Source organism: Sarcophilus harrisii, chromosome 2, assembly GCF_902635505.1.
Source record: "Sarcophilus harrisii chromosome 2, mSarHar1.11, whole genome shotgun sequence".
NCBI classification, from domain to species: Eukaryota; Metazoa; Chordata; class Mammalia; order Dasyuromorphia; family Dasyuridae; genus Sarcophilus; species Sarcophilus harrisii.
In genome coordinates this window covers 556,401,341-556,417,579 of record NC_045427.1, presented here as the reverse complement: position 1 = coordinate 556,417,579, position 16,239 = coordinate 556,401,341, and the positions used below count along the sequence as shown (strand labels likewise).

General features: G+C 42.4%; 1 protein-coding gene across 1 annotated transcript; it reads right to left on the bottom strand.

Moving 5' to 3' along the window:
• Window positions 1-3,089: 3,089 nt before the first annotated feature.
• Window positions 3,090-14,358, bottom strand: HIF1AN (hypoxia inducible factor 1 subunit alpha inhibitor). Its single transcript, XM_003755472.4, has 8 exons — window positions 14,167-14,358; window positions 13,351-13,601; window positions 10,919-11,067; window positions 9,355-9,500; window positions 8,296-8,402; window positions 7,800-7,863; window positions 5,619-5,729; window positions 3,090-4,687 (listed from the first exon to the last, which is right to left on the bottom strand). The coding sequence occupies exons 1-8, from the start codon at window positions 14,356-14,358 to the stop codon at window positions 4,643-4,645; spliced, it is 1,065 nt and encodes a 354-aa protein (XP_003755520.3). The 3' UTR covers window positions 3,090-4,642.
• Between the last annotated feature and the right edge of the window lie 1,881 nt (window positions 14,359-16,239).

Sequence of the window (16,239 nt, the reverse complement as noted above, 5' to 3'; positions counted from 1 at the left end):
TCTTTTTTTTTTTTTAATCTTTTCTTTTTTTGTGAGGCAACTAGAGTTCAGTGACTTGCCCAGGGTCAACAATTAGGAAGTATTAAGTGCCTGAGGCTGGATTTGAACTCAGATGCTCCTGATTCCTGGGGGGTGGGGGTGGAGGTGCCATCTAGTTGCCCCTCAGGTCATTCTTGAATCCAGGCTTGGCTGCCTTTATTGTTATACCAAGGAAAAAAATATGGTCATAAGAAGCATATAGGTTCCAGTCCCAGATCTACCCGACTAGCTGCATGACTTAAGGCAAATCACTTCACTTCCATTCCTCTCTGTAAAACGGTGGTTGAATTTGATTTCAAAAGTTCCTTCCAGATTATAGAAATAAATCCCCAAGATACACTCTACTCATGTGGTTATAAGCTGTTTCTATATGTCCAAATATAAGTTGCTTTCTAAAATAAGATATTTGAAAATATATTCTGTAAAAGATCAACATTCATGTTTTCTATAAGCCAGATTTGAGTATGAAATGTGACCAATCATCAAATCATTTGTCTTTTCAAATGTGAGCTGTTTGTTCCCCTTTAGATGACTATTTTTCTAGTAGTAACTACAGAAAACAGAAGATACATCAATGATGATAGAAGCACAGTATAATATGGCCTTGTGCTATGCATCCAAAAACTGTTCTATGCTTGAAGGAATAATTTAATCATTGGGGGTAGAGATGGGTGCAGAATTGTCTAAAAATAGATTACTTTAAAAAGGAGATACTTCAGGGACACTTTTGCTCCTTGTGAAAAGTGTATTGTTGCTGTGGGCATTCTTTTGCTACAAAAGGCAAAAGGATTCTGGAAATCTAAAGTGCCTAAGACAGCCTCTTAAGATCTAGTGAGCCCTTGGATTCAGGAGTTGTCAGTCACATATAAAATGCCAGTGAAGTGAAAGCTAGAAGGATCCAGGTATTTGGCAGTTCTTAAGAAGAGGCATGAGTTTTGGAAAAAGGGATAAGAATTCAGTTGAGAGATGTAGGAAGAACTGCTACATTACAGGTAGAAGCCAAGATGTAATTGCAAGGAGGTCTGAGCCCACCACCAAGGTTATGTGGTTATTAGGACAGATATACCTTAAAACTATAAGAAACCTTCTCAGAGGCAAAAGAACTAGCTGGATTAATTATACTCCAGGCAAACTTCTACAGCCAAGGAGAGGTAGCATCTTTGGGACCAGAATCAGGACATCTAAGATGACAGAGAACAGTGCAGGACCATTCAAAAACTAGGCACCTCATCTGTGGAGTAAAACAGGGAACCGACTTCTTCATCTGAGTTCTATACTGGTTTAAGGTGAGAAATACAAACAGGAGAATGGATATCCTATAAGTTGTACTTTCTGGGCAAGATTAGGATAAAAATCCTAAACTCACATCTCTATGGCTCTCATTTCCTTCAAAGAAGGGTTCGTTGCCCTTAGTCAGGATAATTCAGGTATATTTAAAGCTTGAAATAACTTTTAGTCCAATTGTCCAATTTAGTCCAATGAAGTCATTTAGTCCAATATATTCTCTTTATAGATAAGAAAACTGAGTACCAAAAGGCTTACCTGCCCCCAAGTTACTGAAAAAGACAAGAGGATCTGAACTTTGATAGCCACAGGATATCCATAGAGGGACAATTGAATCCTAACAAGAGTGCCTGAAATTCAGCACAAATACAAAGAAATAAAATGGTCCACACAGAAAGAGGCAAATTATATTACTTTGGGGTTTTAGGCCCTATGAACCATTCTCAATCCTTGTGTGCCCATGCCTCCTAGCCAGAGCATTGAAAGCACTTAGAACATTACCACCAGACCACAGATGGCTATGAATCTATATTCATATATAGAGTCCTGTTCCCAGTCTGAAGAGATAACATGCTTAATGTGACAATGCTAACAACTATAATTTGAGTGGATATAAAGGGGAAATAAGAGGCAAATGTTTAAGGAGGGCCCAACAAATTCCCTAACCTTGGAAAAGACTTAATCACTATGTATAGAGCTAAATGCTTCATATTTCTCATCTGACTTTTTTATGTAATCTGGTACTGGGGATACTAAACTGGTACTGGGTATACTAAACTGAACCTCTTTCCTTATACTAGGGCTGGACCTATGCCCTGATCTTTTGCTCTCTTAAGTACCCGGGCCCAGCTCACACTTTGGAGATATATTTCTGTTGGCATTTGCAGAGGGGGCAAGGCCTGCATCAGGGTCAGTCTTGCTTATCGATAAGATCCTTCCCCTCTGTCTCCTAACAGATTCAGATTAATGATCGCTCATTCCTAATTGTCAAATTTCTTTTCCTTCATCCTGTGTCTAATCACCAGTGACAGAAACCATTACGCAAATGAGCAGACGACTTTCCCCAACTGTTCCCGTTGGTAAAAACCTTGTAATTTAGAGCTCTGATTTGTAGGGGAAGCTGCATCTCCCCAAGGCGTCCTGGGCATCTGCTCCACTTTAGTGAAGAGCACCCACCCCCAATACAGGGCCCCCAACAAATATTTGACTTTGCATAACTAATCATAACTTTTTCTTCTATTTGTGATGGAAGATGAGCACAAAAGTTCCCACTTGCCTATCAAGTGACATTTATACTGGCTCCAAATCCTACTCTATGTTTCTTTATGTGACCAGTTAGTGGCCACCATGAAAGAGTGCTGCTTTATGTCAAGTAAGGATTTAGACAGGTGCATCCCCAGCATGTGTTTCATGCAGGAAAGGGCCCTCTGCCCACATTCAAATTCTCTGGAGCCAATATATAATCTGGCAATGTCAAGGGAACAGAGCAGAGCAAGTCAGGAAATGGGAAGAAAACATTCAGATCCCAAGCTAGCTGCTTTTTAAAAATTAAAGTGCCCTCAAGCTGGGTCTTCAAATTCAAACTGAGCAGCCCCGACATCTGTGATTTGCCCCTCCTGCCCAGCATGGATTGCTGCTGACTCACTACCGAGGATCTGAGAGAAGGGCCAAGTACACCCAGCAGGTTTTGCTTGCCCCTTTTCTCACCATAATCCTTCTAGTGTCAGGTGGGAAACCAAGAAGGGACACAGATCATATCACTCCGGTCATTTCCCAACATTGGTTGTTATTGAAAAGAACTACACTAGAGAAGGTACCGTGTCTTCCACAGTCACACACACCCTGTTCCCCTCAGGGAGAACACCAGGGCAGGTATAGAAAGCACAGGGATTTACAAAAGTAAACATCCCCTCCTCTATACACACCAGTCTATCAGTGCATTATAAACTGAGCTTCTGGAGACAAGAACCAATGCTCAGACACTGAAGTTAAACCTTTGGCAAAAAGGAAAAAATAAAACACATTTCCTCCCACCTCTTGCCCTCATTTCTTCCAAGGAATCTTCTTGCAGGAAGGCAGTCCTCAAGTCACTCAAAAAGACCAAGGAAAGGTCCCTGGTCCTTGCTGGCTGTAGCTACCTTGACGCTTTGGGGAGCTTTTTTTAGAGGTTTGGAGCATCTGTACATTCAGAACTATAGGAGATGGCAAGGCTCATCTCCCCAGGTGATGGATAAGGGGATCAGCCCCAGTTTACCTCTCAGGCCCCAGTGACTACCACTCCCATCATTGTCCCCACAGATGGGGAAATGAGCAATTGGTTTCAAGAAAGCCAGGGAGCTCAACCTCAAAGGAAGGGGACTAGACAAGGGATTCCTGAGCCCCGGAGGCTCTATCTAATAAACCTCAAGTGTACTGCAGCAAGGCCCAACCAATATAAATAGTCTAAAAACCAAATAAAAAGCATCTTGGTGGACCAGGCAGCAACTTCCCTGCAGTAGTACCCAGTGGAAGTGGACCAAGTCAGCATGTGGAGTGTTCATAGACAGACTTCAGCCACAGTGTGGCCATCAGAACAGTCACACCCAGGCCAGGAAGTCCTGTAGCACAGCCAGTCTTGGCAGTCAGATTGTGGAGAGCGTTGGTAGGCAGATCCCGGCCAGAATATGGACACATAAGTCAGACAGCTCCTTCCTTCTTGTGGTACCCAGAATACACTCACACTGTACAAAATCAAACTAGACTGTTGGTGTACAGGCAAAGTATCTGGCCAGAATGGAGACAAGAAAGGCTGAAAAACTCAGGAGTTTCAGGAGCCTAGGACACTAGTCATCAGGTCAACAGACTCCCTTCAAAGATGCAAACATGATCCAGGTAGACTTGGCTCCTTCCCTTACCCAGACAATGGCAGTGAGGCTGTTGGACATCATGCCAAGCGACAAGAGCACCATCACAGCCTCAGGGGCCTGGGAGGAAGGACACAAAGACAGACAAGCACACAGACAATGACGCAAAACTGGAACTCCACAATGAATGCAGGACTTGGGGGCAAAAAGGGAAGGTGAGTAGGAACAGAAGTGGAGAAGGAAGAAATCACTCAAGACAGGAGCAGAGGAGGATGGGTTGCTTAATGGCCCCCCTGACCTCACACTCCTGCCACAGGAGGCTGGGGCAGGAACCCAGTCTGTTAAGTGCTGCGTGCAATTACTATCACTCTGGATCTTCCAGTCCTCATCAACGAAGCAGCGTGGACCGGACAAGATGGGATGGGATGGGATGGGAGGGTTGGCAGTCATCAAGGAGGCCTCAACCTTCCGACAGGCTAGTTGTATCGACCCTTGATCATCGTGTTCAACAAGGGGCCTACCTGTGCAGAAATAGGAGGATCCAGTCACTGAGTTACCTGTAACAATCCCACTACCACCTCCCTGGCCCCTAGACTGGGGAAGAAATGTGCAGCCACAGAAGCCCTTGGACAGGCCAAGGATGGGCAAAGGGCTGTCTTTTAAACAAAATTAAAGTCTTATTTAATCTCTATTCTCTCTCCCCTTCATTGGAAGAATAGGGATGGAGACCACCTAACCTTACAGGAAATGGCCACCATCCTCTGAAATTTATTTTGCATCAATTCTCTCCCACAATGCCCCGCAGCCTCACACTGTGCTGAGCTGATAAACAGATGCCATGTTCTTCCCCAGGGGACAGAAAAGCTGATCCCTAAGCAGACAACTGACACACATGTGCATATTTCTGCAGGCTCTGCAAAGAACTCTGTGGATGCTGTGTGTCCCTATCAGATTACATGAATTAAGACTAACTTAAACCTAACAGCCACTAAGTGTCCTTGGGGTACTGAGTATGGCAGCCTCGCCCCCCCCTCCCATTGGGAGGAGACAAGGATTTCTCCACTACCAGACTCCCCTCTGCTCTGACTGGGTCACTGAAGCACCTTTCCAAGAAGTAGCTTCCACTAATTCCCAGAGCTGTCTTGGCACAGCTGTGAGCATGCAGGGAAATGCTTTACTGCTTCTCCTCAATCTTCCAGAAATTCCCTGGAGGATCCCCCAGTCAGCACACGAGCCCCACAGGGAACATTACTGCCAGCACAGAACAGGTTCTATAGATCTGATGGCCAAGCCTGGCATTCATAAGGAAACAAGGTTTTCTAAAGATGCCTGTAACCTTCATGGAAAATACATTCACTTCCAAAATAAGAGGAACCAAGGTTGACAGTACTTTTGCCTACCAAGACCCCTGCCCACCCAATGACTAGAGACTCAACCAAGGATTAGCCATACCTCTTGCGGGTTCCCTAGGGCTTCTCCCAGCATCTTCTCAATGTTTCTCATTATGGCCACTTTTTGATGAGCCTTAAGAGGATATTCAATCCTCTTAGGGGTGGGTGCCCCCTGTAAAAGAAGCAGCAGTTCAGGAAATTATCCTTATTGACTGACCTCCATGTTATCCTAAGTCCTTTGACAGAGAACTAGCAGAACCAACAGATACTGGGAAATATCTACATTAACAAAGGTACTCATTGTGATGGAAACTTAGGATCTAAAGTACACAGACTGGGATCCGGAAGGGACCTTAGAAGTCACCTGGTCCAAAGCACTCAATTTATACATGAAGAAACTGAGGCCTTTGGAAGTGAAGTGACTTACCCAGCATCACAAAGCTACTAAGCAATAGTCTGCATTTAGAGCATAGATGTTCTTGGACTTTAAATCTACTGCTCTCTAGAGTTTTGGGTTTGTTTTTAGCTGAGGAGTCATGCTGTATTCTATATTTTATGGCAATGCATTGTACTTGTTTGTATATTCTTATGAAAGAATGAGGGTGAATGGAGGTAAGAAAGGCTTCCTGAAGCAGGCCTGCAATAGTGACCAAAGGAAAACACTCAGGTTGACAAAGCCTCAATGAACTAAGTGGTGTTCTGGGAGCAAAGACAACATTCTATTGCAGAGGTCAGTAGGGAACTGAAAGCTCTGGACCTAAAAACAAAAATAAGCCAAACCAGTCAGCAGGAACTACACAATGCAGTGAGAAAAGCACTGGAACTCGAGTAAGAAAATGGGGACCCAATCCTAATTCTTAGGTCACATTCCACTTGTGTGACCCTGGACAAGGCACTCAATCTCTGGGCCTCAGTTTCCTCATCATGAGGACAATGGAAAAGATGATCTCTCAGATCCTTTCTGCCTCAAGATCTTATAAACTACAAAGAGAAAGCTTAGAAATTTGGGTACTACCCTCTCTAGATATGGGACTAGATATGGGCATACTAATTATCTTATCCTGGCACATTATTTCTGAATTTGTATAGTCTTTTTTCCCCCTTGAAAATAAAAACCTCAGAAAGTGTAAACCCTGAAGAATAAAACTTAAAAACCCCTCGTGACCAGTATGGGAATCTGCTTGTCTATGAATATTTCTGAGTTTGTTTTCCTTTTACTTTTGTTTGCCAATGAAGGCAAAATGTGAGGGAGAGAAATAGACTATTAACTTAAAAAAAAAATTAAAGATTTTTTTTATAAAATGAACTCTTATGAAAATAATTTACAGGGGCAGAATAAAGAAAAGCAGAAACAGATGGTGAACCTGACGGTGAATCAGGAGAGGCCCGGAACACTAATTAGCTGTATAACCTTGGGCAAAGTCTTATCTTCTAAGTCTCAGTTTCCTATTCCCTGGATAAATGGGAAAGATATTAAAAGTTCAGTGTTGTTGGGAACTTCAAATTTCCTACTTTACACACATAAAACTCTTTTATAAAACCTTAAGTGCTATATAAAGCAGCATATAGACCACTGGCCCTGGAATCTCAAAGACCTGAATTTAAATCTGGCCTCAGACATTTACTGGAATATGGGTAAGTCATTTAACTCTGTGTCTTAATTTCCTCAATGTTAAAAGGGGATAATAATAGCACCTACCTTTCAGAGTTGTCAGGAGGAACAAATAAGACATTTATAAAGCATTTTGCAAACCTTAAAATATTATATAAATGCTAGCTATTATTATTTATAAATGTGATCTATTACTATAGTGGCAGAAGAAGAGAAAAGAAAGATAATTAGAAATCAAGAAGACCTAGGCAACAGCAAGCTCTCAGAGGCTGTTACTTTAGGATTCAGTCCTCAGTGTAAGTTTAGAAAGCCACAAAAGAATTAAGGACGAGATTCTCTGAACTTCTTCTAACAAGGAATTGATACCCAAGGAACCTCCCTGAGCTCAACAATATCTAAAGGCCAACAGTTGGATCTTTCATTCCTTCTTCCCCTTGCCAGGGCAACTGAACCTTCCTCCCCCTGTGCTACTTCACCTCCCTCTGCCCACAAGGAGATCTGAACCATGAAATCATCTTTTTATGAGTGAAAACCCTTCACTTTACAAAGAAAACAAAGCCCCCGAATAAGCACATCATAGTGTGACTTCCTCCCATTACCACTCTTATGCTAAGAGAATAATATTCTCACCTTGTACCAGAAGTTCACAGTGATGGTGGTTCCCCCATTTAGCAATGATTCTATGTGATGCCACCTGCAACAGAATAAATTAACATGCTCCAGTTCTGCAATGGATATTTTTTCAAAGTGAAATGAGAACTACATAGGATCCAGGGAAAAAATACAAAGAAATAGATAAGTGATTGGTCATCACTTAAACCACTGAGGTCAAAAGCACTCAGATTCTTAAGACAAAATTTATACTCAGTCTCCAAATGTCAAACAAACATTCTGGGATTTTTATTGATAAGAGGAATGAACACCATATTGTTTTTGTCCAAAGACAGAACTTTTATTTACCTATCAGGCTTGGTGAGTACCCATTGGGGATGTGCTAGCAAAATTGAGGAAGTTTCAGTACCTCCCATAGAACACAGATAATTCTCACCAGGGAATACAAAGGAAATCACACCACGTCACAATATGAGGCCACTTTCCTCACCACCCATCTCCTATCCCTTCTTACCAATACATAGGGATGTAAAGAACATCACCAGGGCCAACCACCGTCTCATAGCCAACCACATTTTGGAAGTTGGGGAATCTCTCATAGTCAGGATTATCAAAATCCACCTGGAAGATCCAGTGAGGGAAGAAATGTATCAGTAAATAAGTATTTACTGTTAACTATGCTAGATATTTCCTACACTGGTACAAGAAATTTCCTTAACGGAGATCCCTTTAGCAATGAAATCACTGTGCTAGGTATTAAGAATTAAAAGAAGGCAACATAATACTAGGAAATATGTACCCTACTTAGCAGGCAAAGCTAAACATATGAAACAATCAGAGAAAAAGAAGCAAGACATATTTAATTGTGAAGGATCCTAAGGTCTGGTACTCTATGATAGATATGACTGACAACCTGAAGGTTTGGAAGTTTGTCCCAAAAGTTTAATTGTTGGTAATTTGAGGATATACTCTGCCAAAGCATAAACAAAAATATCCTAGTGCAACAAGAATCCTGCATGTGATGGGTGAGAAGTCATTTTCTATAGTCATTAACTCCTCTAACCCCTCCTTGGCAAACAAGGCAATCGTCCCTTACTATGCCTTAGATTTCCTAGGATAATATCTACAAGTAATCCTATTCTATTACTTGGCATGTTTCAATCACCTAATGGAACAGCCTCAAAACCCAGGGAACATGGGAAGATCTAGATCTAAGCCTAAACTTTTTATGGGACTGTAAAAATTAGCTCAAGCACATCAGTCCAATTCAAGACAACACGAGCTATAGTTTAAAAAAAAAAAAAAAAAAAAAAAAAAAAAAGGTAATAGATTTGGACCTTCACAGGACACTATTATTACCCACAAGCATCAAAAACATCAACAGAGAGAGGTCTTGGGAATTGGTGATAAGTGAGAAGGATTACAGAATTTTATATGCTAAAATATAATTCCAACTTATCTGCAGGTGAGCTAACTTTATTTAAAGATTCAACACAACAGTGCCCATTTCCCCATGAAAAAGAAATATTTTGAATGAGTCTGCACTGCCTTCCTACATACCCTGTTAACTTACCTGACTCTGCCTATCACAGGGATGATGCACAGGGTATGGATAGAGGCACTCAAACTGATCTGGAGGAAATAGGATGCATCGCTTATAGCCCTTGATCTGAGCAAAGAAGTTTTGTTGTTCATCATAATGAGCAGGTGTCACATTTCCTGCAAGAGTGAAGACACTGTCATTCACAGCAGAGTCTATATAAATAAGTCAGAACAGGTGTCTGACAAACTATGGCCCAAAGTCCAAACCTGACCTGTCACCTGTCATGAGCTAAGAATGATTTTTATATTTTTAATTATAATAAAACTTTATTTAAAATGTAAAAATCATTCTTTATTCACAGTCCACAGAAAAACCAAGCATCAAATCTAGGTGGCCATAGTTTGCCACTCCCTGAGCTATAGTAAAGAATTCAGGAGAAGCTGCATGAGAATGCTGAAAGGTCAAACATTTTTGATGTTTGGGAATCCCCACTCTTTCCAACCCACATGAGGATCCAAAGTCAACAAATCACAAAAATATTTATGAACTAATTCTAAGCATTACAATCACAAGTTCCAGCAAAATATCAAAGTGATAATGTCTAATATGCAAGAAGTACATTAAACATCCAAAACTAAAAAGTTTGTCCATTACGAAATTAAAAGATTGTACTGATAGCTGCTATCTTTAAAGTAAGCCAAAAATCAAAATGACATTTGTAATTCTGGCCAAAATGGCAGATCATATTCCAATTTTTTTGGTTTTCGAGGTTAATACCTTTTGGATATTGGATATTCTTTTAAAAAAGTCCACTTGAAGACCTTTAAATAAATCCATTAAAAAACACTAAAAACCAGAAGTAACACAAATATTCCACTTTTGGAAGAAGCCAGACAGAAGTTTGAGCTGTATGAATTGGCACCTGCTCTGCAAAGTTCTTCCAAATAGTTCTTAAACTTCTCACAGCATGTGCTCAAACCTGTCCCAATCTTTACTTCCTCTACCCAGGCCAATTGCTATATAACCTTTTCCAGAATCTATGTAGAGTATTACACAGAGGACATTCAGTACACATTCCTGAATGATAGAAAAGAAGGCTTCTATCCAGACTAGAAACTGTTTCTTCAGTAACGGTTCGTAAATAAAATAAATCGAAGATGAACTAATCTGTTCTTCCACTACCTGTGGCAGGCAACCATGAAAACTCAAATATGAACTTGTTAGCAAAGAGTAGGAGTGTCAGCTTAAAAGAAATTGTTTTAACCAAAACTAACCTGTGACATTAAGTCAGAATTGGAACCTGCTGAAGAAACATCCAGAAGGATAGGAAGTGTCTCAAAGCCCACCTAAATCTAAGCCCCAAATACTTACTGAGTGACTAAAAAGACACTCTCTCTCCCAAAGGAAACAAAACACCTTGTCCCAGATTAACCCTCTTCTGGTCATGATAAAAGTTTGCTAAATATTAATGGTGCTTCAGAAAAGTTCCTAAAATGTATATTGATATAGCCCACAATCAGCTGGGGAAATTACTGTAGCACTGGGAAACAAAAACTTACAACCAATTCTCCTAGATTTTTGCTTAGTTTCTTACCTTCCATGCCAATAAGCAGCAAGTTAGAGGTCAGCTGCCCCCAGCCACGCTTTCCCTGCTGTTTATTAATCCAGTTCCAGTTAAAACCCAAGAAGTCCATGACAATCTTCCTGCCTACTGTGTCATTCAGAGTCTGCTGCAGATATAACCTATATTCCCCAAAAAGAAAGTCTTATTAGCATACATTCAAGCCACAGCCTCCCCACATCCTGAAATATAAACCCACACCCAGGGCTGGCACAATTTACACAGGGAACAGCTGCAAACAACCAATACTAATCTGGGGAATCTAAATCCTTTCCCCTATATCTCAGGGCTCTAACACCAAACCTATGTTCTAGGTACTCCTGAGACTGAAGAATTCCTATATTATGCTTTTCAAAACCTTCAGTTTATAGCAATTTTCTAAAATAAAAACACATTGATTTTGTGAAGATGCCTTCTCCCAAACGGTCAGGTGTTACTCACAGAATATGGCAGCTCAGATACATTTGGCCAAATCACACAAAAGGCCAAACATGGCAGTGACACTCAAGGAAGAACTAGAAGATTATCAATCTTAAGATGGCAGTAATATCTGAACTTTCTCAAAAGTAGAATCAAACAATACTCATAGAATATGCTTTGTAAACATATTTTGTTTCAGCTATGACTGTCACCAAAAGAATCAGAAGAGGGTAAAACATAAAAAAAATGTATAGGAAACAATTCAGTCTTTCAAGGCTTAAAAGAGATACTTGCTTCCATCAACAACAATCATATCTCCTGGGCCTGCCTTAATAATTATAAAATTTGTAGCTCAAAAGGATATGAGAACTCAATCTAATCTAGTCCCCCCCAACTTGACAGATTCGAAAAAACTGAGCCTCAAAAAGGTCAAGTGATTTAACCAAGGTGAAATTATGGAGCTGAACCTTTAACTCAAGTACTCTGGCTCTAAATCCAGTGTTCCTTCCACTACACCACAGTGCCCTTGATGATGGCAAACTACCAAAGTCAAACTAAACATAGAAGTTCCAGGAAGTTGCTGGGAACCCTGGATCATGGTCCTCGTACAATGCCCCTTCTACATCTGACAGATATAGTGGACAGACTCAGTGGTATTCTTACACAAGAAACCTGTTTTCTCCCAGAATCATCACACAACAACTGCTGGACAGATCTCCAGAAACCACTCAGTTTAACACCGAAGCACAAATTATGGTAATATTCTGTCAATATCCAACCATTATTCTAGTCACAAAAGGAAATTTAAGCTCTTCTAGTAATGAGATTCCCAAGAGTTCAGAATCCAACAGTAACAAAGTATCATGAAGAAGGAAATATTCCACATCCAAAGAACACAGTGCTGGGAAGACCAGCGAAAGGATGAGAGTTGGGAGTGAAGTGCTCAAAGATGATTTAACTATGATAATTGAAAATTTCCATGAAACAAAATTTCTGGATAATTAATAATCAATTTACCAATTAGACTAGCATACAATCAATAAATTGATGGTCTTTGGTCTTTCTTGGTAACCAAAAGATCCCACCTTGGAAAACACTGAATGGTTAAAAGCCTTTGGAAAAGTAGAAGAGGTAGAAGGGCTGAAAGAGACTCAGCAGCCTCTAGCTAGCTGGACAAAAGAATCCAAGTCCACCATTTAAGCATAACACAATCAGTAGTAGACTGTTATATTTTAATCAGAAATAAGCTATCCTAGGTGGGTGGGGTCTGTCCAAGTTTATGGGTAGCCCCATCCTTCAGACTTCCAAAGACTGGTTTCTGAATAAGGCAATGGGGGAAAAAACCTGGATGACCCCTAATTAATAACTGGCTATTAATAATCATTTCTCATAATCATACATCCATGTGCAAAACTATTCAAAGAAAAGATCAACCCTAGGTTACATATGCCTCAGTTAGACCCCAGGAAGAGAAGAAAATTGTGCAAGCCAAAAGCACCAATAAGCAGCCAGGCCCATATTAGGCATTAATTAAATGAGAGATATAAGATGGAGTGACAAATTCACACACATATGCATATATATGACCTAGATGAATATGACAATCCAGCACATGTACAATAATGATATTCTCAGCTGGTCCAATGCAGACTGTCTAAATGGTTGCATCTACAATTAACTCTACCCCAACCACAGAGTGGTTTCTGATTCTAGAGATAAGAATCTTGAATCACAAAGAACAACCAGCTTATGGGTAGACCCATAAGCCACTTTTCAGATCCCAAGTTAACTGGACTTTACTTAGTACACCAGAAAACTTAAAAAACTAAAAATATAACTCATCAGCATACTAAGGATTAAGTCAGAAGGAGTTCTAAGATGGCTAATGGTACCCTGTAGCTTTTGATAGGATATCAGAAGAAGTCTATCTTTTTACTGGGATTCTGGCTGACTCCTCACTACAGTACAACTCCCACTCGGCTTACCTCTCTTCACTGCCCCGCTGCTGTATGTCCTGTAGCTTCTCTACAAACTCATGGAATTTCATTTCTTCCCTGTTGGACCTTGGTTTAAAAGTTTGGAAGTTAGCCATCTTTTTCTCATCATAGTACAGGAACTTGTGGGTACTGGCACTATACACTGAGAAATCTCCATTGCCAATGTTCTCTTGCAGATAATCGAGGTCCCATTTCAGGGCAGGATACACTAAGTTTGTGTCAGTCAATACCACAGGCTCCTGGGGAAAGAGCACCAGGCAAAAAACAAACAAACAAACAAACAAACACAAAGTTGTGGAAAGGTCCCTCAAGCGGCGCTCCTGCAAGGTCCAGCCCTGAACCTTTGCAGGGCTCCCACCGAGGTCCTCGCGGCAGTCCCCATGTCACAATGCCTCCTTAGACCTCCTCATTCTCCCTCTTTCCTAGGCGTCCCGCTTCGGAGATGATCCCCTAACAAATTCCACTCAAGCTGTTGCAGCTTCCCTCTCGGGGAAAACGCCAGGCCCCATTCCCCCTAACTCTGCGTCTTACAAACTTAGAAATCCCACCGCTGGCTGATGCTAGGACCAGACTGGCGCCACTCCGCTGTCAATGAGCTCCGACACCCGGGACCTGCCCCTGGTGCGCCTTTGTCACTCATCGCTCCCAGCCTTTCACTAACCCTCACCTCTTCCCTCGGCCCCAGGACCGCCCCACTCCCAGTGTCTCCCGGAGACCCCCCCCCCCCCCCCCCCCCCCCCCCCCCCCCCCCCCCCGGGGCCCGTCAGGCCTCCCTGACTGCCGTCCCCTCTTCCCCGCCTCCACCTCACTCTCGATGAGCTCCTCGGCCCGAGGATCGCTCTGGCTCAGGCGCGGGATGGGCTGCGTCCGGAAGCTATAGCTGCGGAGCTGGGATTCGTCCCAAGCTAGGCACGGGGCTTCGGCCTCCTCTCGAGGGCCCCCTGACCCCGAGGCCGAGGAGGCCGCAGCCGCAGCCGCCGCCGTCGCCGCCGCCATCTCCGCAGCCAAGCCCGGCTCCACCGGAAGCGGAAGCATTCTTCCCCTCCCCCCAGCCTCTTCCGGAAGAAGCCATAAGTGATCTGTGATGGGTAGACAAACCAGAGGGCGCAGAGGGGAAGTTGAGGGCGCAGCTCCCCCTGGTCCGGGAGAGTGGAATCGTTACTGGAAGAGCTGTGGGGGTAATCTAGGCCCACCCTCTCCACGTTCCACACGTAGAGGATGGGCGCCGTGTAGGCGAGCGATAGGAAAAGACTCCGTTTCCCACAAAGCCTTTGCCCCAAAGTACTGGCGCCGATTGGAAAAGAGAGAGCAGAAAGAACGGCCCGCACTGGCTGGTTCTTTAAAAGTAAAAGCAGCCGCGGGCCTGGAGGAGCCAAGCCGAGAACCCGAGATCGGCCGCCTACTGGCTCGGGAAGGAGAAAGCAGAGGAGAGGAGGCGCCCAATGAAAAACTGCCGGAGCCAGACGTGGGCGAATTTTCTTAGAGTCCCAAGCCTTATTTATTATTATTAAATATTAAATAAGCTATTATTATTATTTAAATAAGCTTCTGTATCAGATACAGAAGTGAGCTGCAACGTATTCACACATTCAATGTACACATATGTGCGGGCACACCCCCACCAGCAGCTGTAGCCAACCCCGGCCCCTAATTCGGCGGAGGACGTTCACGTAACCTTCTCCGCCAAAGCTACGCGAGCCCGAGACCGTCCTCCTTCGTACGGTCTCGGGCTGCCCTTTGGGCAGGAGCTGGTAGAGCTGAAGAATAGATACTATAACAAAAGAAGATGCTTAAATTATTACCGGGGAAAGAAAGTGCTTACTTAACCTTTTACACTAGACCAGAGAAAACTGAACCTCATCAGTCAGTCATTAAGTTTTGGCTTAGAGCCTCCTAAGTGATTTTATCTGATCGGATAAAGAAAAAGGTTCGACTTCCCCACCTCCCCGCAACTTCCCAATCCCAGTCCTCTGGAGATCCTGAAAGTGACGTGCTATTGTAAATTGCAGGACCTGCTGAGACGTTACATAGTTACAAAAAAGGAGTCACTTTCACCAAGGTTTCCAACTCTACTGAGAGGTGGCAAATCATTTTATTTGCAAGTATTTAACTCTTGCCAGGCAATGCGCTCTGTGTGCTGGGGATAAAAAGGAAAGCAAAAACAATTTCAGTTCTCAAGGCGTTCACGTTCTAAAGAGGAGACAACATAATGGTAAACAACTATGTATTAACGAGGAAATTTTGAAAGTTATATTGACTTAGCATGCTATTGTTCCCAGCCCTGCTTATCAATTGGGGTCGGGGAAGGAGGGACCAAGTCTTCAGCTCTCTGTATTACCTGCTTTGTGTCACGTACCTCTACGTGCAAGTTGTCGCTTTCTTGCTATGTTGGGGAGGAAATGAGATGCAAAGACTCACCCTTTTTGCTGAGATGAACCTATCTAAATTGTTTTAAAGTTATCTATAAAAGCCAACCCTACCTTGATGCCTTTCAGTGGTCAGCCGTTCTAGGTGTTGTTACCTTGACATGCTTGACAAGATGAAATCCTTTGAATTCTCTTTATCCTGAATTTTGCCTTGTTAATCAAAGTGAAAGCCCAAATGAAGAATTTTCCTTTGAATGATACATGCAGAATAAATTTGAGATGGTCTCAGAAGTGTACCAGGAAAGACTTCTGGCAGAAGATGGTATTTCAACTGAGACCTAAAGGGAAATTTAGAGGTGGAAAAGGAGAGCGTTCCAGTTACTGGGGATGGCCAGTAAAAACAGACAGATAACAGATTGTCTATTGTCTATTTGTTTGGCAACAAACTGGATATTGGGGTAAGTGGGAAGAGTCAAGGATGACACCTATGTTGTTATCCTGTCCTCAGTAG